Genomic DNA, 21,474 nt, shown 5'->3' with positions numbered 1-21,474 from the left:
TGGCTCTTGGCACAGAGTCAGCTAGCTCCCTGTGAATTTTTATGGTTATTGTTATCTTTATTATGATTGTTAAAGCTCTCATGGTAAGATTTAAAGATTATTTCTGATGCCTTTGAGGGTTTGAAATTAAGAAACTGTTCATAGTGATGCAAAAAATCCTAACAATGCAGTTACTAGTCACAAGACAGAGAGGACACCCTTTGTGTATATTAAGCAAGAGTTGTGGAAGAGAGAGGATATTATCTGTCAGTGTAATGGACAGTTTCATCCTTCAGGAAGTTCTTTGGTCTGGAGCAATGGCAGGGTATGAGGTGTCACACTCTGAATTATTTCCCACCAGTTTTTTTTTTTTTTTTTTTTTTTTTTTAGAGGGAGAGAAGGACAGGGGAGAGGCAGAAGGAGAGGAAGAGAGAGAATCTTGAGAATCTTAAGCAGATTCCTTGTCCAGTGTAGAGACCATCTTAAGGCTCAGTCTCACAACCAGGAGATCATGACCCAAGCCGAAACCCTGAGTCAGATGCTTAACCAATTGCTACCCAGGCACCCCTAAAAACATTTTTAATCCTTAATTTATAACTGTCATTCTTATCCTCCCTAATTTAATAATAGCAACAACAAAATTAAAACTTAGTATTTACAAGGTGCTTTCATGTTTTATCTTTCTGTTCTTCAGGGTTTCATGTGAGCATTTTTTTGAAGCATATCATATCACAACATTCAGCCTTCAGTCTCTTCATTCTCATGCAGTTTTCAGTATTCAGTCCATCAGGAACATTAGAGATTGGAAGATAGTTTTTGAATTAGCAAAACTTCTATTATAGTTTCATTATCAAGAATAAAATGAAACAAAAACACATTTAACACATTGTCATTTATATATGAAATTGAAGTAATAAATACTCTAAAAATTAAAGGAAAAATTTGTACCTCTGTGACAATGGATCAACTCTTCTTCAGCTCCATTCATACCAACACATCAAGTCTGTACTTCTCAATGTAGTATTTAGTTTCTGTTTTGTATTTTGCACCATTTTTCCTGTTCTCCAGTCTTTTTTCTGTTGTTCTTCCTCTGTTCCCCTTATCTTGCTAAATATGTAAGTGTTCAAAATCTCTGTCACTTGAGAATTGATTTAGTACTATTTTAATAAAAGGTTATTCACTAGGTAAAGCAATTCAAGAGCAATTACTTTTGTGTTCAAAATCAAGTCAGGTCAGAATTATATTGTTTGGGATAAGAATTAAAAGTTGATCTTTAAAGTATCTGAAGAAATCAAAAGGCTAATAGTTACATACATATCCATAGGGTCATAGGTCAAAAAGTACTTTAAGTGTCTTGTATTGTTATACAATGCACAGTAGTTAAAATAAATTCTCTAAAATCAATGTGTAGGTAGAGTCCATGGGGCAGACTGAAAGGTAAGACTCTAGTTCAAATACTGTAGGTCCTTTCTAAGAAAAGAAGGGTCACTTAAAAGGATATGTTATACCATAGAGTTCCATATATTCAGGAGTCATTTGAGTTATAAAATCATCTTAGGAACAGTGAGTATGTGGAAATAGAGATGTGCCACCCAAATACCCCATCTAGAAAGGGCTTGCCTCCCAGCCGTGGGAGTTCATGCAGCAAGTCAGCTCCTTCAGTGTTGGCCTGATGAGAACAGCCTGGCTGAGGCCACACAGCAGAAAGCCAGGCCAATTTACAGTAACATGGAACAGTTCTGATGGGTGATACTCTCTGTCTGTCTAGAGCGTTGGTCAAAGCTTTGTTGGATCTGGATTATAGTATGACTTCTTCATCCACCCAATCCTCCTACCCTTTTTCCTTCCCCCAGAACTGATCCCAAATAAAAAACTCACACTCCAGGCTCAGTGTTATGTACTGGACTGTGTTTCCCCCCAAATTCATGTGTTAAAGTCCTAATCCCAAGAATGTGACTGTATTTGGAGATAGAGTCTTTAAAGAGGTAATTAAGTTAAAATATAATAAGGTGGGCCTTAACCCAATATGACTGATGTTCTTAAGAGAAGAAGAAATTAAGACACATACACCCTCACAAAGGGAGGGCCATGTGGAGACTCAAGAAAAGACAGTCATCAGCAAGCAGAAGGAGATAGGCCTCAGAAGAAACCAACCTTGCTGACAACTTGTCAGACTTCCAATCTCCAGAACTGTGAGAAAAGAAATTTCTGTTGTTTAAAGCAAGCTAGTCTGTGGTCTCTTGTTATAGCAGCTGGAGCTAACTAATACACTCAGCCTCTACTTCCAGAAAACTCTACCAGAGGCAGATAACTTTGATAGAAACTACAGTGAAAACAAATAAGCACAAAGTAACTCATTTGAAGAGGCCTCTAACAAACATATATAAATTTAAAATGTCAAGAGGATATAGTTACATTTAAGAAATAACCTAGTTTTTTTTTTTTTTTAAAAGAAATTCAGTTTAAAGTTAAAGAAAGCAAAACCATGGACTGAATATGTTCCTTTAATGTGGTACATGCATCTTTTTCTTTTTCCTTGTTAAGAGCATCTCTTTTATTTCTTCCCTTTTTAGGGTTCTGTGGCTTATGTTGCCCAGCAGGCCTGGATTCAGAATTGCATTTTACAAGAAAACATTCTCTTTGGCTCCATCATGCAGAAGCAGTTTTATGAGCGAGTATTGGAAGCCTGTGCTCTCCTTCCTGATTTGGAGCAGTTACCAAATGGAGATCAAACTGAGATTGGAGAAAGAGTAAGGAATATATAATTTATCATATGCAAGAATAAAATTCCATTCAGCCATGCTAATAAAATATTTATAGTCTTTTTCCTGAGGTCCTGGGGAGCCACACACAACTATAATTTTTTAAAAATCATTACAGAATTCCTATGAAAGAGATGGCAATATTAAGGACAAATAATTATCTGTAATTGACTATTTGGAAAACAGATTTAAAATCAGCAGGAAATTCTGTCGTTAGGATCCATGCGGGGGAATGAGAGCCCACCAACGGGATCCTCAGCACTTTGTTTTCGTTGCTGGCTCCCTGTCTAATGAGTGAATGAAAGTTTTGTTTTTGTTATTGTTTTTTTCTCTGTGTCTCTTGTGCACAAAGTCAAGCCTAGGACAGCAGCAACAGAGTTCCAGTCTCCAGCAGTGGCTCCGAGGCCAGGTTCTAAAAAGGCTCAGGGACAATGCTGTCATCACTATGCCTTCTCCATGTTGGCTCATTCTTGCTTAAGAGGATCTCGTTTCCTATCGTCTTTGTTCTATTTTATTTTCATTGCATTAATGAATAGTCATTACGCTATCCAGTGTTTTGGAGTTAAAACAAAACAAGATAGCGTGAGCCAAAGCATGAACCCCCGAGAGATTATCTCCGACCCGTGACTAAAATCTCCATTAATTAAACATGAATGCAAAAGCAGCCTCTGCCTGCGATTCATGTGTGCTGTGAAGATGAGGAAATAATCCTTGCCAAGTGTTTTGCATTTCTGAAAAGAGCGTCAGTGTAGCATTGTTAGGCATTTTTACCCCTGGCCCCCTGTTGTTTCTAGTTCTCTGATATAAATTGATAGAGAACAAAATTATAGCAAGTGCACATTTTAAAAATCTAGAATGAGGTAAAACTTACCTTTCAAGTAGACTTATGTTGGCTTCGCTCATGGTCTGCTACTTTGCAGATATATTTTCTCAAGTTATTAAACAGATTTAATTTTTCTCCCCACACCTTTGTTTTTATTCTGGTGTCTTCCCTGTCTGCAGGCAAAAATGGCTCCATAGCAAAAATTACACAGAAATGTGACTTCTTCAAACTTGTTAATATATATTGAATATTATGCTGATAAAGCCTATCTCTAATAATATGAAATAGTTGATAGTATGTAACTAAAAAGAATCTAAAGAAGAAAAATTTCCAAAATATAAAGTATATATTTAATATAGGCATAAATACTATTGCCATTTATAACTTTTGCTTTTTATTATTAAATATCTCCCAATCTGATAATATGCTTTAAAATAAACATGTAATTGAATATTTCAAAAGGCAGTCTGCTTACAGCTGTTTAGAATTTTCTTCACTTTCATTTATCTTTCCCTTTGGAATTCTTCAATCGACCACAATTACTTATTACTGTATTATATGCCTTTATTGTGCTGTGGGGTACACAACGGTGAGCAAGAGACTGTCACCCTGCTTTTTTCAGTGTAGTGGATCTCTGCCCATGAAATTATCAGCCGTCTTTATTAATACTTATTAATCATCAGACACAGTCCGTGTGCTGGGAGCGCAAGGATGAATTTAGCTCGTAGTCTTGTGAGGAAGACTGATGTGGCAATAGGATGGAGCACCGCCAGGACAGGGACGGAGGGGACGAGTCAGTTTACTTGGAACACTGGGTGGAAGATTGCTTTCAGAGAGGACTTCCTAGAGTGAATAGCTTAGGAGTTGAAAAGGGGCTGTTTGAGCTCCCTAGCAGAGGAGACTAGCGTCTGCTAGTCTGGTTGGCAGGCTGCAGTCACGTGGGGACAACATGGAAATACGAGTTAATACAAGAACATGAGTATTATACTAAGGAACTTGCTGTTGCTCATGGATGATGGCAGAGGAGATGTGGGCATTGTAGGTTTTTAAACAAGGTGATTACATAATCCCAGGCTATGCAATGACAAGGCAAGGGGTACGTTGGAGAGAGGAGTGATTGGGTGATAATAGCGAGGTTGATTGGATTGGGACTTGATGTTGGATTTGTTGTAAATATTTTACATTCATCTTATTAGATGTTCCTGACACACCCATGAGTTGGAGGCTGTTATAATCACACACACATTCATACACGCACAGGTATCATATTACTTTATATATGTTTTCATGCCTGTCTCCCCTGCTAAACTGTGACCTCCTCATGATAGAGGCTCAGTTTCATTTATGTTTGAATGCCAAGTGTTGGTGTAGCACCCAGAATATAGTTCTACAAAGGAGGTATTTGTTGAGTAGGTGGAGGATGAGAAAAGCAAAAAAACAATGGCATTTTACAATTAGAGATAACTGGCTAAGTTCTATGTTGCAAGGAGGGCTTTTAAGCTAGACTTGTAAACACTAAAGTAAATTGGGCCTGGCCCCATAATTCTCTATATGTGGCTGTACATGTCAACTTTAATTCTCACATGGAATGATGTATATTCCTTATTCCTGCTTCTTATAGTTGTACTTTTGCCAACAAGACTTGTACTAATCTTTCTACAGAATAAAATAGGACATGGTGATTACTGCTTTGGTAATTTAGCTATTATTCTCAATTTAGCTATTATTCTCCATTTTCCATGTGTCAATTTAAAAATGATCACTGGTGTCAGTATATGGTTGGCAGCCAAAAGTTTTATTTAATATTTCAAAGGCATGACTTTTCAAAGTTAGGGAATTGGAAATTCTTTTCTCCTCAATTGTTAGCATCTACTTTTGAGAGTAAGCAGTTAACAGAAAGTATATAGCTGTTAATTTGCACAAGTTAGTAGCACTTGGAAATTGGGGTTGGGGGCTAGGCCTTTGGATTTTCTGATAAAGAAAGGTTTGAGGGTTAATCTTGAATTGTTTTCTGTCCATGCTGCAGAAGAGAAATTGGATGTCACTGTGTGTGCTTTGAGATTTACACATTTGTGGTCTCGGTTTCTTCCTCCTCCTCCATTTTCAGGGTGTGAATATAAGTGGGGGCCAGAAGCACCGAGTAAGTCTGGCCAGAGCTGTGTACAGTGGGGCTGACATCTACCTCCTCGATGATCCCTTTGCTGCAGTTGACGTTCATGTTGGAAAGCAGCTTTTTGAGAAAGTGATTGGGTCCTCGGGGATTTTGAAAAACAAGGTAGCCATGGTGTCACTTAACGCTTTGGGGGGGAAAGGGAAGCATATTCTGCATACCACTGTGCCTAAATTCCAACATTTTGTTCATTTGTTGAAGTAAAGTAGTGATATTTCATATGAAAAAGGGGATGTCATGTTGATCTTTTTATAGATAAATTTTAATGAATATTTTTTGAAGTTTCTTCTTCCAAGTTTATTATATAATTGTTACCTTATAGACTGATATCATACTCTAAGGGGATTTGTATGTCAAAATAAATTGGGTTTTGTTTACTTGATTTTTTTAAATGGTATTTTCATGCATAGTACTTGCATAAAAAAGTATTATTTTACTGATTTTTTTTACTTAAAATTATGGTATTACTAATATAGCAGTAACGATTCAGTTCTCTTGTGAAAGAACATAGCATGTCTGACACTAAATTAGTTCATTTAGTTCTTATAGCAAGTCTCTGAGTAGGTATTATCATTATTCCTGTTTTACCTATGAGGGAACTTGAGGCTCAAAATGATTTGATACAGGTTGCTTAGCTTAAGAACAGAGCGGTTTTTTTTTTTTTTTTTTAAGACTTCATTCATTTATTTGACAGAGATCACAAGCAGGCAGAGAGGCAAGCAGAGAGAGATTGGGGGGAAACAGTCTCCCCACTGAGCAGAGAGCCCAACTCGGGGCTCGATCCCAGGACCCTGAGATCATGACCTGAGCCAAAGGCAGTGGCTTAACCCACTGAGCCACCCAGGCACCTCAAGAACAACAGAGGTTTTAACAACATGTGGAATTGTTGACTCATTATGTTATATCCCTGAAACTAATGTAACATTGTGTGCAACTGTACTTTAATTAAAAAAAAAAAAAGAACAGCAGAGATTTTAACAAGTCTGTCTGACCACAAAGCCATACCCATTCCTTCATTGTACGCATTTATAGATTTGTTAATATAAGGCACCCTAGCAAACATTAAATAAATGTATAAAATGTTAAAGTATATATCTAAGTGAATAATAGATAAATGTCTTTACTTATTAAAATGAGCCCAAGATAAAAACTTCTGGTTCAATCTTATGTGAATGTGTACAATAATATAGAAAGGCTTGAAAAGAAATACTATGAATTATTACTGCAATCAAATACTTTATTGTGATGCTATAGGACCTTTAAAAAGCACAAATAACAGATGAGAAATTTTTAAATTTGTTATGAAATTGATTCATTTTTAATGAATGAAGAATACTTGAACCAGATGGTAAAAACACTTGCAATCTTTTGTTTGTTTGTTTGTCTGTTTTTTGTCTAACAGCATATAGTCATTCATTGCAAAATAGCCATATGCTGCCTTAAACTGGTACCTACTCACAATTACACTCTGAACTAGTAAACAAACAAACAACCCTATATCTTTCTTTAAAATAAAGTATTTTTACCTTTTTTTTTTTAACCCAAGGAATAAAACACTATGTTTTTCAGACTCGTATTTTAGTGACACACAACCTCACACTTCTGCCAGAGATGGATCTGATTGTTGTAATGGAGAGTGGCAGAGTTGCACACATGGGAACATACCACGAGCTGCTGTCTAAAACCAGAAACCTCACAAATTTGCTTCAGGCCTTTAGTGAACAAGAAAAAGGTAAGACCCAGTGAAAACTAAGCCTTTGAAACAGTATGCCTAGCCATCCTGAAAGTCCGTTAATTATGTGATTTCTTACAATGCATTTTTCTTCACTCATCCTGCTTAAGTTATCCCGCTTAATTTATTTCTTTAGAAAAGAAACATACATGGGAACACATCATCTAAAAAATAACCTCCTTTATGATTTTTTTAAGCAAAATGTTATGCCCCAAGATCTGTTTGTTCATCTATGAAATGAGAGATTAGATGATTTATAAGCTCTACAGTGGGTCTAGAATATAATGGGTCTAAACATTCTACTTTCTTTAAAATTAAGAACAGGGAGCATAAATCCATGTCAAGTAAGTAATAAATATTTTAAACATTGTTGCATGCCAAGGAGGAGAAATGAACAAACAGAAAAGGAATCTGAGGAAAGACAAAGGGGAATGATACTTGTCTAACTTTTATGAGATAACAATGGACTTTACTTACTAATTTTTGCTTACTTACTTACTTTACTTACTAATTTTTCCTACTCCTACCATTCTAAATTAAGATTATAAATGTTTATGTAAATAGTTTGATCCTTACCTAATTAAGACACAGGGATGTTTAAAGTCAAGTATTAGCTTAATATTCTAAAGGTCAGTTATTTCCCATCTTTGAAAGCGTAGCGGGACCTGGGTGACTCAGTCAGTTAAGCATCTGCCTTTGGCTCAGGTCATGATCCCAGAGTCCTAGGATCAAGCCCTGCATTGCATCAGGCTCCCTGCTTAGCAGGGAGTCTGCTTCTCCCTCTCCCTCTGCTGCTCCCCCTGTTTGTGCTCCCTCGCTGTCTCTCTGTCAAAAATGAAATGGAGTGAAATGAAATGAAAGGAAGTGTAATGTGCATCATCATTTTTTCCAAATACAGATGCTTTCTCGGATAGACCTCTATAATCCTTGTCCTATAACTTCCCAGAATACCATTGAGAAATGACTATAAAATCAGTTAACTACTTCATAATCTCAGGGTAACAGAAGAAATATAGAGCTTTATCTCAGTATTTCCTATATGAACTCATATCCACTGATCACTTTACACTGTACATAGTTATAAAAGTCATGAAAATATGAAACCAGTTTATAACGAGATCAGTCATTGAAAATATGAAACCAGTTTATAATGGAATCAGTACAGTTCATTATTTGAATATCATGGAATCAAAAAAACAATGCTTTTGTTGATATGTTTCTTTTTTGAACATAAATAATCTACTTTAGTTATATACTACTGTTTTTTATATTTCTTGTCTTTATTCCTTTCTCAAATTCAAATATTTTGTTTGTAGATGCATTCAGAGATTTCTGATGCATCATTAGGTGGCTATGGTCATTCTTAATAAAAGAAACACCTTCTCTTCTCTTAATGGCTAGCAATTTTGGAAATGATCTCTTGCGTTCTTGGCCAGACTAAGTAAAAATTCATGCTTACAGTATGTATAGGAAAGAGAGGACTGTGAGCATCTCTTAGGATGAAAATGTGTTCTGTCATTTTTCTGTATTCTCAGCGCTTAGGTAATCTCATGCTAGGCACATTATCGGTCCTCGGTAGCTGTTGAACAAGTGAATCTGCCGGAAGTATGTCTGCTCAGGAGTTAATGGGATGATTTGGAATGCTATGAGCCAGTATCTTTTTCATGTAGCCATTTATTTTAAAGGTCACATGAAATACAAGTTGCATTACTTTGGAGAATGTAGCTCGAAAAACAGGCAACGCATAAGTTTTATGTTCAATATTTAGTTTACCATAAAATATAAACAGTGTGTCTTTTGAAAGTTGTGGAACTTGCTCTTGTTTAAAACCGCAGTTTTGCGCAGAGGCCATGCTAATCTTCTGTATGAGGAAGTGGTGATGCAACATGGGGGCTTAAGTGGGTAGGAGAAGAATCAATGAAACAAGATGGGATTGGGAGGGAGACAAACCATAAGTGACTCTTAATCTCACAAAACAAACTGAGGGTTGCTGCGGGGAGGGGGTTTGGGAGAAGGGGGTGGGATTATGGACATTGGGGAGGGTATGTACTTTGGTGAGTGCTGTGAAGTGTGTAAACCTGGTGATTCACAGACCTATACCCCTGGGGATAAAAATAGATGTTTATAAAAAATAAAAAAATTATTAAAAAAAAAAAAAGAAAAAAAACCCGCAGTTTTGAAAACAAGGTTCATGCATTCTCTTTTATTTCTATATACCTTCTTACATACATGAGTCCTCTATGGTAACAAATGGAAAGCAGTATTATTCTTGAAGTTGGGCTGACATTAATAGATGTTACTCCCTCTATCAGAAATTTGCCCAAGTTAGAAAAATGCAAATTGAACTGTTTTTTTTTCTAATGACTTCACTATTGTGTCTTCTTTCTTAAAATTCAGGAAGGTGATGAGTAGAGATAATTTTTATACTAAAAATATAATATATTTTTGAAAAATAAGATTTCTGGGACTTTTATTTTTTTGGATGCTGAATAAAAAAAAAATGTAAAGTTCTTTTAAAGGCAACCATAAAATTACACATGTCGATACTGGATGTTAGATAGGTATTTGTAAAAGGTCAGCCCTGTATAGTGTAATCCCTTAGGGGCCACACAGAGCAAGGCAGAAGGAGATTCTCATGATATAAAGCACCTCACTAAACAATAGCTTCAAACCAGATAACATTCACTGTCAAGTTCTTTTTTATTTTTTAAACCATTTATTTATTTATTTATTTATTTATGAATGAGAGAGTGTTCATGAACACCAGCCGGGCAGGGGGAGGAGGAGGAGCAGAGAGAGAGGGACAAGTTGAGTCTGCACTGAGCCCAGAGCCTGGAGCCCAGAGACCTACACAGGGCTCTCCATCTCACAACCCTGAGATCCTGACGTGAGCTGAGATCAAGAGTCAGATGCTTTACTGACTGAGCTACCCACACGCCCCCAGAATCAAGTTCTTACAATGCTGCCCTTAGACCCGGACTAGCATGACTCAGTACTATAGTGTGTGCTTTAGAGAGTCCCCGTTCTGGCCTTTTTTAGCTGGCTCTGTAGTCAAGAGCCCAAGGGTTTGTGCCTGTCAGGATCCCCTTCCAAACGTCTACTTTTTGAGCATTCCAGGTATTTGGGATTCCAGAATTCTCTGCCCAGATGACATAAACTTGCTCCTCAGTCGTGTCTTCCCGAAGCCTGGCTAATCTACTGGCATTTGCCGCTCTTTGACCCGAGGAATTTTTTCTTTCTTGGAGGGGTGGGTTAGGGTAAACAAAGCCGGGACAGATGGGCTGAGCTGTCCATAGACATAGTGCGGGATGGGGTCAGGGTGGGAGAGAAGGGGGCAGGGGCCTTAACCAGGACCACCTCACCTAGGACTGTCATGTTTCCAAGGAGATCTTGGGGTTCCTAACACTCTTACATAGACCTTAGCATTCAGGTGGTTGGGAAGGTGTTCTGGTCAGGATAAGCCATAGAACTTATTAATGATAGTTGATTGGTTCCATCTGTTACTGTTAAATAATTAGGACGATGGTATGTGGGGCCTTCATTTATATTCTTGCCCTGTTACCCACCTATGTGAGGCACAGGCCTGTTTCCATGCAGCATTTCTTTTTCTTATTTGTGTAAATAGTAGAGAAAAACTCAAATTATATCTGAGAGCATTTTTGTTGGGATTTAGAAGCAAAGGGTTCCCTGGACAGGGAGTGGAATTTGAGACGTATGATCCCCACTTCTAAAACACCCTGTGATCTATCATTTATATATTTTATCTTCTTTGATCTGGAGTCTGTTCAAGAATCTTTATAAAAGTTACACAATCCTTCCATTTTAAAATTCGCGTTAACTTAGGTGACACCAGGGTGGAGCAACAGGAAGCACAATCTTGTGGGAAAACACTCTGGGCCAAGTTTATGTTGCCGCAGACTCTAGTTCTGATTCTGAATAACTAAGTGAGTCTTCATAGGATGACTTAACACCTCTGGTTCTTCCCATTTATGAAAAATGGGACTTGAACTAAGTCTTTTTTCCTCCTGGTGGCTGATGTGGAATTGCACAAAGCACATTTCTATCATTCCCTTGCCCTCAAAACTGCTTATGACTTGACCACTTTTACTTCTTTTCCTGTCTTCCTCACCTTCACTATTAGGGTTAATAACAGATAACTTAGAAAAAAGTAGTTTTTTTTTGTTTTTTTGTTTTTTAATATTTTATTTATTTATTTGACAGAGAGAGATCACAAGTAGGCAGAGAGGCAGGCAGAGAGAGAGGAGGAAGCAGGCTCCCTGCTGAGCAGAGATCCCGATGTGGGACTCGATCCCAGGACTCTGAGATCATGACCTGAGCCGAAGGCAGCAGCTTAACCCACTGAGCCACCCAGGCACCCCAGAAAAAAGTAGTTTTTATAGTACAATTCGGGTTTGGATACATCAGGTCTCAAAGACTCCAACCAGCTTGGAAAAGTCTACAAATCTCAACTTAAGGGAATATTATATTAGAGAATCAATCAGAGATGAGAAGAAAGGTCAATGAAAAAAGATATGAGACCTGATCATAAATTTACATATTAATAGGTTTAATGTAGGCTACTTCTTACCCACACTAATAATCCTGGTGATAGCTAGGACGTCATGGATAGTAAGTCAATATATTCACAACTTTTGCCTTTGCTTAATCTTCTCAGAAACCTCCCGAGACCACATGGTCATGATTTTACAGAGATCAGATATCTTGTACAAGTTAAGACAGATTGTAAGTGGCAGACTTTGAATCCAATACTACCTCTGTTTCATGCCAGAGGCCAGCTAAACTCTTAAACTTTGTATTAAACATGTAGAACAAGTACATTAACTTGGCGTGAAGAGACAGGAAGGAGTGTGTGTCTTCGCTCACTCTTGTTTGCTCTGTCTTTGTCTCTCTCCCTTTTACTGCGTCTCTTTAATGACTGTTGGTTTCAGGCAAGTCACTTATCCTGCATTTTATTTTTCCCTTGCAAAATATGGAGAAGCTTAACTACATTCTTTATTTTATAAGCTCATTTGGTACTCAAAATTATGTATGTGAAAGCACTCTATAAATTGTAAATATATAAATTTTAAGATGATTATTATAAACTATAGAAATGAAAACATGCCTTAGGCAGGAGGAGCTGAAATAGCTCCAGATCAACTTTTCATTCTGTGAGACATGGAATACTGTGAGACATGGAATTTTCTAGAAATAAGAAAAAACAGAATTCATATATGAGATTGTAGAAATTCCCAAGAACAGTTCCTTTGTTTTAAAGATGAGAAGTCTGAAATTCAAGGAGTTTAAGTATTCTACTGTAAGGAAAAAAAGACAAAACTCAGCCAAGCTCTGAGGTGTTTCCCATCAAATTCACAAGCAATAACTTGACCTCACTCTTGTAGTTCTAGATGTGAGACCTTGGTTTGGGTGACCTGCTTAACTTCTCTGTGCCTCAGTCTTTTTATCTCTAGAATAAAGGGATAATTATAGTATCTTCCACATAGGAATTTGTTATTAGTATTTGTGACATTAGAAAGAACATGACAGAGATTTGGGGAATTTACCATTGTGTTTCAGTAGTAATCTTCAAAATAATCACAATTGTCTATAAGGCTTCATTAAATTGCATTTTTCTTTTAAAGACTAGAGTCAGGTTCCTCTTGGGCAAATACCTGGCCCCTCTGTGGAAGTCCAAAACAAGTTAGCACTCCTCTCTAATGTCCAAAAAAGAATTTCTGTAGGCTTTTTCATTATGAAGTCTTAGTTTTAGAAGATGTGAGAAGATACTTCAGGTGAAGGGAAAATAATGGGAAAAATGAGAGGGCTCCCTGTATACCTGTGGACCCAGAACTCCCAAATTTCCCCAACTGATTTAATCATTCGTCATTTATTTTATGCATTGTTTGCCAATATGTATATAAAAGCACTCACCATCTTCCTCTCCAGCTCATGCTTTAAAGCGAGTCAGTGTAATCAACTCCAGAACTATACTGAAAGACCAAATCGTGGAGCAAAATGATAGGTGAGTATTAGGATAATAAGAGGCTCAATGGGATTACAAATAATTAATTACAATCCTTTTAGCATTTAAAATGCTCCGTTTATAAAGGATCTACACATTACAATGGCTACTAAATATACTTACTTAGTGGTCTCCAAATTTTAAACTTTCAGTTAGATGGATGCCCCTAAGGTTTTAAGAGAGATGGATGTGATTTAGTTTGGGAAATACATGCTCATTAGACTCTCATTAACTTCTAGACAAAGTCTAGCAGCAGAATTTGTGTGTGTGTGTGTGTGTGTGTGTGCGCACGCGCGCGAGCCTGCGGGTACTATCCCCAACTCGTAACATTTGTACCCACTGCTGATGTGAATGTGAAAATAAGCTTTAGACGTGAGAATTCTGCAGTGGACTGGTATAGTTATCAGGCCAGGATATATGACCTAGAAATAGGGACTAGGTGTAGGAATCGGAGAATCTGTTAAATGAAGCAAGAGAAAGGAAGGAAAGATGGAGGAAGGGAGGAAGTGAGGGAGGAAGCGGGAGGGGGTGTGTGGGGGGGTGGGGGGGTGGGGGGTCGGGGGGGGGGTATGCAGGCAAGGAGGGAGGGAAGAAATGAAAGGCAGACGGAAGAAAGTGAGAGAAGTAAAAATAATAAAACATGAACCCCGATTGTATTTTGTTATACTTATTTTTTTCAAAAGTGATTAAAATGAACAGTAATTAAAACAAATTACCCTGATCCGTTACTTGCCTCAATATCCCCCCCAGTCGTTGCAAATGGGAGACTGAAAGAAAAAAAAAGAAATAGTAGGAATACACTGATTACGAAGTTGGTGCCAGAATTACAAGGAGCAGCCACTCACCAGAATTGCTAAAGTGGAGAATTGGGGTGGATTATAAAGAAGCAAGCATTTAGAGATCCATTGGCTCAGAATTTTGTAGATTGGACCTTGAATTAAAAAATGGACTTCGAATTTATTTATTTATTTTGAAAAGAGTGGATATTCCTAAAGATGTGTGGATGATGTGGATGCTGCTGGTTTGAGTTTTGCCTCTGCATCAGATTCAGCTGAGTCAACAGATCAACTAACTCATTCTCCCAGAGACCAGGTGACTTGCTCACCCACCTTTTGCAGGTCTTTGCTCAAATATTACCTTATCGATGAAGATTTTGGGTTTGGCCACTCTGTTTTTTTTGTTGTTTTTTTTAGTTTTTTATTATTATTTATTTTATTCTTTACTTTTTTATTTTATTTTATTTTATTTCTTTTCAGTGTTCCAAAATTCCTTGTTTTAGCTGCTCCATTTTATCACAATACTTCCCAACTCCTTCCAGGCTTATTTTTTTCCCCTATAATTCTTATTAATTTTCAGTATACTGCAAAATTATTCCCTTTTATTTTATCTTTTACTTCCAGTTTTAAGCTTTATAGCAGCCTAAATTTTTGTCCATTTGTTCGTTGCTTTACTGCTACCTAAATAACAAGTTTCAACTAAACACTGAATAAAAAGCTGTGTTTTATGTTATTATAACATATAAGCTGATGTTCAACAAATAATTGTTGAACGGATGAATAAGTAACTGAATTCTGAAAGAACACTCAAGGGTCTTTTCTTTTTTTTTTTTTTTTTTTAAAGATTTTACTTATTTATTTGACAGAGATCACAAGCAGGCAGAGAGAGAGGCAGGCAGAGAGAGAGCGAGGGAAGCAGGCTCCCTGCTGAGCACAGAGCCCAATGCGGGACTCAATCCCAGGACCCTGAGATCATGACCTGAGCCTAAGGCAGCGGCTCAACCCACTGAGCCACCCAGGTGCCCCAAGGGTCTTTTGATCCATTATTTATTCTACTTTATTTTTTTTTACATTATGACAATGCCTTTCATTTAAATGAGTGTTAGTTTTTAAGGATTCCCCAGAGAAGTGAATCTAGAAGCATTGAAACAGACTTTGAAATTCATGTGCTATAGGATCTACATATGTCTGATCATTAGGAGAATTTTCAGTTGTGTATAGTTTCACCATGCCGTCAATATGTAAGTTGTTAAAAATCTTAAAACTTAAAAATCAGTAAGTATTGTTGTTAACTTAATCATACTCTTCTCTCTATAATAAATCAGTTGTCCTTATTTATAAAATCATTGTCAGTCATAATACCTAAATTGAACCCCTTGAAGTTTTTGTGAATCACTTTTGGGAAGTTTCTGCTTGAAAGAGGAGTCCCAATCCCTATAAAAATTTATTTACAGAATTGATTTCTAAACATTTCTTAAGTTGTGGACGCTCAGACTGAAGCCAGCATTCTGAAACTTACTTCTCCAATGATTAGTAGTCTGGGGAGATCGCCTCCATTCCAATATGTTACATTCTTCTCAACACAACAAGCTTCAAGCTTACTCTTTAATAACTGAGATAAAAATGTTGATTGGCAGTCCATGAATTCCCCCATGCTCATCTTTTCTTATTTGTCACCAGAGTATTTAAATCATTTTTTATCTTGTGTTTGAGAGACCAGAGACCTATTTTTTCCAAAATATGTGCATGTTTGGCTACTTCTGTGTATTTTCTGGTTTATTATTTTCTGTGCTACTTCTCATTCTAGCTTTCATTTTTTTATCTGCTTCCCTGTTTGGTAAGATAATATTACATCTAGAAAACTTTCCTGAATTTTTAACCTAACTTTCTATTTTTTGGAATTGTCCTGTTTCCATCTTGTGCAGCATTAAGATAGACAAGGGACTGGAAGATACACATGGGCAGGAACTTTACGGCAGTTAGAGACTCTCTACAGTGGGATGTTAGAGATGCTCTACAATGGGATGTACTGAGAGATAGAATGCAGTGAGTCTTCTTCATGGGAAAGTTAGGTATTTCATGGGGAAAGTGGCTAACTGCCTATAGGAGAAGGGTGACAAGGCAGTTGGACTAAATAAATGTCTGAAATTTACGACTTAAAATTACTTTATGACACGTTCGTTCAGTTCTATAATAGGGACTAAAATAATACGAACTGTTTCTACATTTTACTTCTCACTTCCTGGTTTAAATTTACATGGTACACATTAATTACTTTATTTTTTTAAATTTTTATTAATGTCTTCCTTGAATAAAGTGAATCAGGCTTGTGATCTCAGTATTTAGACTGCCCCCTTCTGTCTTTCATGTCAGACTCTTTTAATCACTTTAATCCTCCCATCCATATTCCATACTTTGCAGCTGCTTGCTCAGTTCAGGGATAATGGTTTCAGTATGTTAATTTTATATCTTTTATACAAAAATATGCAGACGGGTATTGTGCCAACTTTCCTGAGGGTTTCTGAAGGACAACACAAGACTCATTTTTAAAACTTCTCTACTAGCATAAAATAATTTGCTCTTTTAAAATTCAGATGGAACCTGTTATTCACTACAAAGTTTCCAGAACCAAATGCAGTATTTTTGTGCAAAAGGAATCAATAACATTATAGTTTGCAAAAGCAATGCCCTCCTGTATAGTGTCCAATAAATTCTTTGTCTTTGTTAGTTGTGTCTAATTAGGATGCTTTAATTCCCTTTTAACAGTTGGGTTTCATAGCGTTTTATATCCAACTACATTAAGAATTAATTTTTTGGCTTGACACCAATGCTGAATTTGCTTATCCAAACAGAAGCCATGCCAAGGGCTTGAAGGATGATGACAGTAATTAACCCAAATCATATACCAGGAACTGTTCCAATGAAAGTGTCTGTTAAATAGTGTATCTTTTGCTGATGGTGAAGCTGATTCTACAAAGGCCATGTATTGCAACCTCCCACAGAATGTTTCTTGACACTAGTGCCAGAGATAGAAAGGGAAGAGCCACTGGAGTGATCAAATGAAGTCTTTCTTATTTTGGTAAATAAAATGGAAAACATGGAGAAATGGAGGAAGTTAAACTCAGTTCAGTATTTCCAGAGGTCACTTTGATCTAGGTATATCAAATGACTTGAAACTTAGCATGCCACATGCTCCTGTGTCCCTTCAAGGGACGATGAGAGAGATGTGTAAAAAGAATGACAATTACAGCAAAAAAGTGGGAAAAATCTACAGCCAGTATAACTACTGAATTTGTTAAATGGATCTTAATAGAGTAAAATGAAAAATATAATGCAGTTATAGAATAATATTTTAAGTTCTTTGCATGCTGGGTTACAGAGACCATATACAAAATTGTTTAAAAGTTAAAGAATGGTTTTAGAACATGTGTATTATGATACTACACATGTAGAGAAAAGACTACGGCAGTATTCTCTATCATCTTTTTCTCCCTCCTCCTTTGGCATTACTTTTCTTCATCCTGTTAGGCATTTTCCAAATGTTTTTCCAATAATACAGTTCTGGAGGAATTGACACATACCTGGTGATTGGTTAGAAAGGCGCCAAGATTGAGACAGAGGAAGTGTTTGTGGCCCTTTACAAAGCCAGAGAAAGCTTTAAAGGAGGTAGGGAAATATCTGGTTCAATTTAGGGTGGTATAGAGATAAACAGCAAAGCAATGAGGTAAGCATTTTACTGTATAGATCTGGAACTCAAGGGAGAGGTATGGGCTAGAACAATCAATTTGAGAGTCACCCACGAAGAAGGAGGTCACTGAAACTGAGTGAATGAGATTACTCAGAAGAGTGTGGAGCATATAAAGGAAATAGAGTTGGTGCTTGAACAGTGTGAGGGTTTAAGGCTTCAATTCCCCACGTAGCTGGAAATCTGAGTATAACTTTTGACTTTGCAGAAGCTTAGCTACTAATAGCCGTAGTTGACCCGAAGCCTTATTGATAGCAGTCAATTAACGTGTATTTTATAAGTTACATGTATTATATACGGTATTCTTACAGTAAAGTGAGCTAGAGGAAAGAGAATCTTAATAAGAAAATCAAAAAGGAAATAAAATACATTTACAGTACCCTATATATATTTATTGAAAAAACTCTGCCTGTAAGTGGACCTGCACAGTTCAAGCCTGTGCTGTTCAAGGATCCACTGTCATGACTAGAACTGATTCTGAGGAGATGTAAACATTAAAGAGAAGACAGGGAAAGGAGCCTAAAGAGAAACTCACGGAGGGCCAGAGAGGTGTGAGAAAATACAAATGCACGGTGGTAGGGAAATTAAAGGGAACATTCCTTTAACAAGAGAGTGGTCAATGATTTTCAAATGTCATGAAGAATTAAAGTGAAATATTTTTTAAGGTATCCCCTGGATATAACAATAAGTGTTTTACTCATTTCATCAGGACACCATTGAAGGAAACACTTCTAGCCAGAAAGTGGAAGGAGACAAAGTTGTTTAGCAGAAAAATGTTTGGCTCTAAAAAGAAGGCAAGAAGTTGGATAGTAACTGACTTAGGGACACAGAGTTGAGAGTAGTTATCTTTTTTGTGGTGATGGTATTAGTTTTAAGATGAGAAGAATGTGTTTTTCTCTGTTGGGTGATGGGGAAAAGTCGGTGTAGGGAGGAGAAGATGAAGGTTAGAAAAATTGGGAACAACTCAGGGTTTCTTAGATTTGCCTTAAGATGAGAATCCCTTGGATCATTTGTTTGAAAGGCAGTTTCTAGTGGGGGAAATCCTGTAATCTGTATTTCTAGCAAGTACCGCCATCAAGTGACTCCTTGACAGGACAGTGTAGAGACACTATAGTTAATAAATGTGTTTTGAGGAAATGGGACAGAATGGGCTTCAGATCATATGGTTATTCTTAGATATGAGGAAAGAATTTCCTTTTTTTCTATAGAAGAGAGTTAGACAAGGCTATGTAGAGATGCATATAAATGTAGAGATTTGTTGGCTGACTTTCCTGTCTGCCCTTGCTTTCTCCATCAAGTAGGATGTGGGGCACCTTCTGAGACTCATGCAAGAATTTCTAGGCACTGTTGAGAGCCCAGGTAGAGGGAAGACGCTAATTCATGGTGGAACCAATTCACAGAGCTGCATGATTTTTTTTGAAGCAAGTGTGATGAAGACTGACATGTGAGTTCTAACATGGAGTTTTAATGGAAAGAAAGCAGAGTCTGGGAGTTCAGAATATTACCGTAGTTTGGATAATACTATAATCATGGAGTACAGGCCAGAAATGAAGGCAAAAGAAAGAGGTAATAGGTTTTCCTGGGACTGAGATTTTCCTGGAATATTGGGTAGTCAGTGCTAAAATCAGGAATATCTGGAAACCAGAATCATCAATCATCTGAGAACAAGGATTTAGAAGCTGGAAGTCTAGACGAACTAAACCCAAATGTAGTGAGAGTTATTGAATGTACAACTTAGAAATAGAAGGGGTGGAGCGCCTGGGTGGCTCAGTGGGTTAAGCCTCTGCGTTGGGCTCGGGTCATGATCCCAGGGTCCTGGGATCGAGCCCCGTATTGGGCTCTCTGCTCAGCTGGGAGCCTGCTTACCCCTCTCTCTCTCTGTCTCTGCCTCTCTGCCTACTTGTGATCTCTCTCTCTGTCAAATAAGTAAATAAAATCTTAAAAAAAAAAGAAAGAAAGAAAGAAAAAGAAATAGAAGGGGTTATGGCCAGAGGTTGAAACTTTAAAGTTGAGTTTTCTGAGGTGGGTTAGCTCCTGGTATTCATGGCTTGAAGTCCTTACAGTTGATGGTCAAAGCAGAATGCAGATGAAGGACCCGGAAGTAGGAAGGTCATGAGATTGAAAAGACATTGAGTTTAATAAGCTGTCTGTGTAAACTGTGACATCACCCAGGAGGGTGGCAGAACAAAGTAGGATGATGAGCCTGATTCCAGTCTTATTATTTATTTGCTTGTTTATTTATTTTAGAAAGAGAAAGAAAGAGTACATGAGCTGGGGGAGGAACAGAGGGAGAGGGACAAGCAGACTCTACACTGAGCACAGAGCCCACTGTGGGGCTTAAGTCCTTGGCCCTGAGAGCATGAACTGAGCCAAAATCAAGAGTTAGATGCTCAATGAACTGAGCTACCTAGGAACCCCCTTTTCTAAAAAAAAAGAATTTTTCTAAAAATTTTATTTATTGGGGCGCCTGGATGGCTCAGTGGGTTAAAGCCTCTGCCTTCGGCTCAGGTCATGATCTCAGGGTCCTGGGATCGAGCCCCGCATTGGGCGGGCTCTCTGCTCAGCGGGGAGCCTGTTTCATCCTCTCTCTCTCTGCCTGCCTCTCTGCCTACTTGTGATCTCTCTCTCTCTCTGTGTCAAATAAATAAATAAAATCTCTAAAAAATATTTATTTATTTATTTATTTATTTATTTATTTATTTATTCAGTAGGCTCCGTGCCCACTTTGGAGCTCAAACTCACAACTCTGAGATCGAGTTGCCTGCTCTACTGACTGGGCTAGCCAGGTGCCCCTTGATGATAATCTTGATGGACTAGGAGGCAAGTAGAGAAGAAGACGTAGAGTATGGTACAGTCGGGTAGCATTAGCTTAAATAACCTAGGGAATTGACTCAAGGATAATTATCTAGAAGAAGCAGTAAAAAATCAGACTATATGTTCTGACTTTAAAATATATGGGATATCGGAGAGTAAACAATCTCCATTTGAAAAGGAACAATGTTATCGGGGCAGAAGAATATGCAGTAAAATGGTTGATAATGTATAGCTTTTAAAAAAGTGGTTGCTCTGAAGACTACAAAATGCATTGTCTTGCTTTATTAGGCCCTCATTGAATCAAGGAAAACAGTTCTCAATGAAAAAAGAAAAGATTCCTGTTGGTGGGGTAAGCACCAGAATTCCTAGTATTATTTGTTATTAACCACACAAATATAAAAGATTACATGCATTATTAATAAATATCATATATTTTTCATTTGAGGAGGGTTGCTATAAAATAGTTTGAAGAAATTACATTAAATGGAACTGTTGGTTTATGATAGTGGTGTTTAATTAGGATTACATGTTACTTAGCTATCTATATTTTGTTTACTAATGATATTTACCAATATTATTTGAACATGCTTCATTTTTAAGTGCTCAGGACTATGCTGGACACTTTACATGTACTTATAAGGTGACTGCTGT

General features: G+C 37.3%; 1 protein-coding gene across 8 annotated transcripts in view; it reads left to right on the top strand.

Annotated features, from left to right (window-relative positions):
- Window positions 1-21,474, top strand: part of LOC101671308 (ATP-binding cassette sub-family C member 2-like) — a 90,174-nt gene that overhangs the window by 41,618 nt on the left and 27,082 nt on the right. For all 8 annotated transcript variants that reach the window (XM_045088205.1, XM_045088206.1, XM_045088204.1 and 5 more), the window contains 5 exons: window positions 2,553-2,729; window positions 5,672-5,839; window positions 7,304-7,466; window positions 13,413-13,488; window positions 21,112-21,172. In XM_045088205.1, coding sequence (XP_044944140.1) covers window positions 2,553-2,729; window positions 5,672-5,839; window positions 7,304-7,466; window positions 13,413-13,488; window positions 21,112-21,172 — 645 coding nt within the window. The remainder of the gene's footprint in view (window positions 1-2,552; window positions 2,730-5,671; window positions 5,840-7,303; window positions 7,467-13,412; window positions 13,489-21,111; window positions 21,173-21,474) is intronic.

Source organism: Mustela putorius, unplaced genomic scaffold (genome assembly GCF_011764305.1).
Source record: "Mustela putorius furo isolate JIRA1106 unplaced genomic scaffold, ASM1176430v1.1 tig00003834_pilon_pilon_pilon, whole genome shotgun sequence".
NCBI lineage: Eukaryota > Metazoa > Chordata > Mammalia > Carnivora > Mustelidae > Mustela > Mustela putorius.
This window is presented reverse-complemented; position numbering and strand designations above follow the sequence as displayed.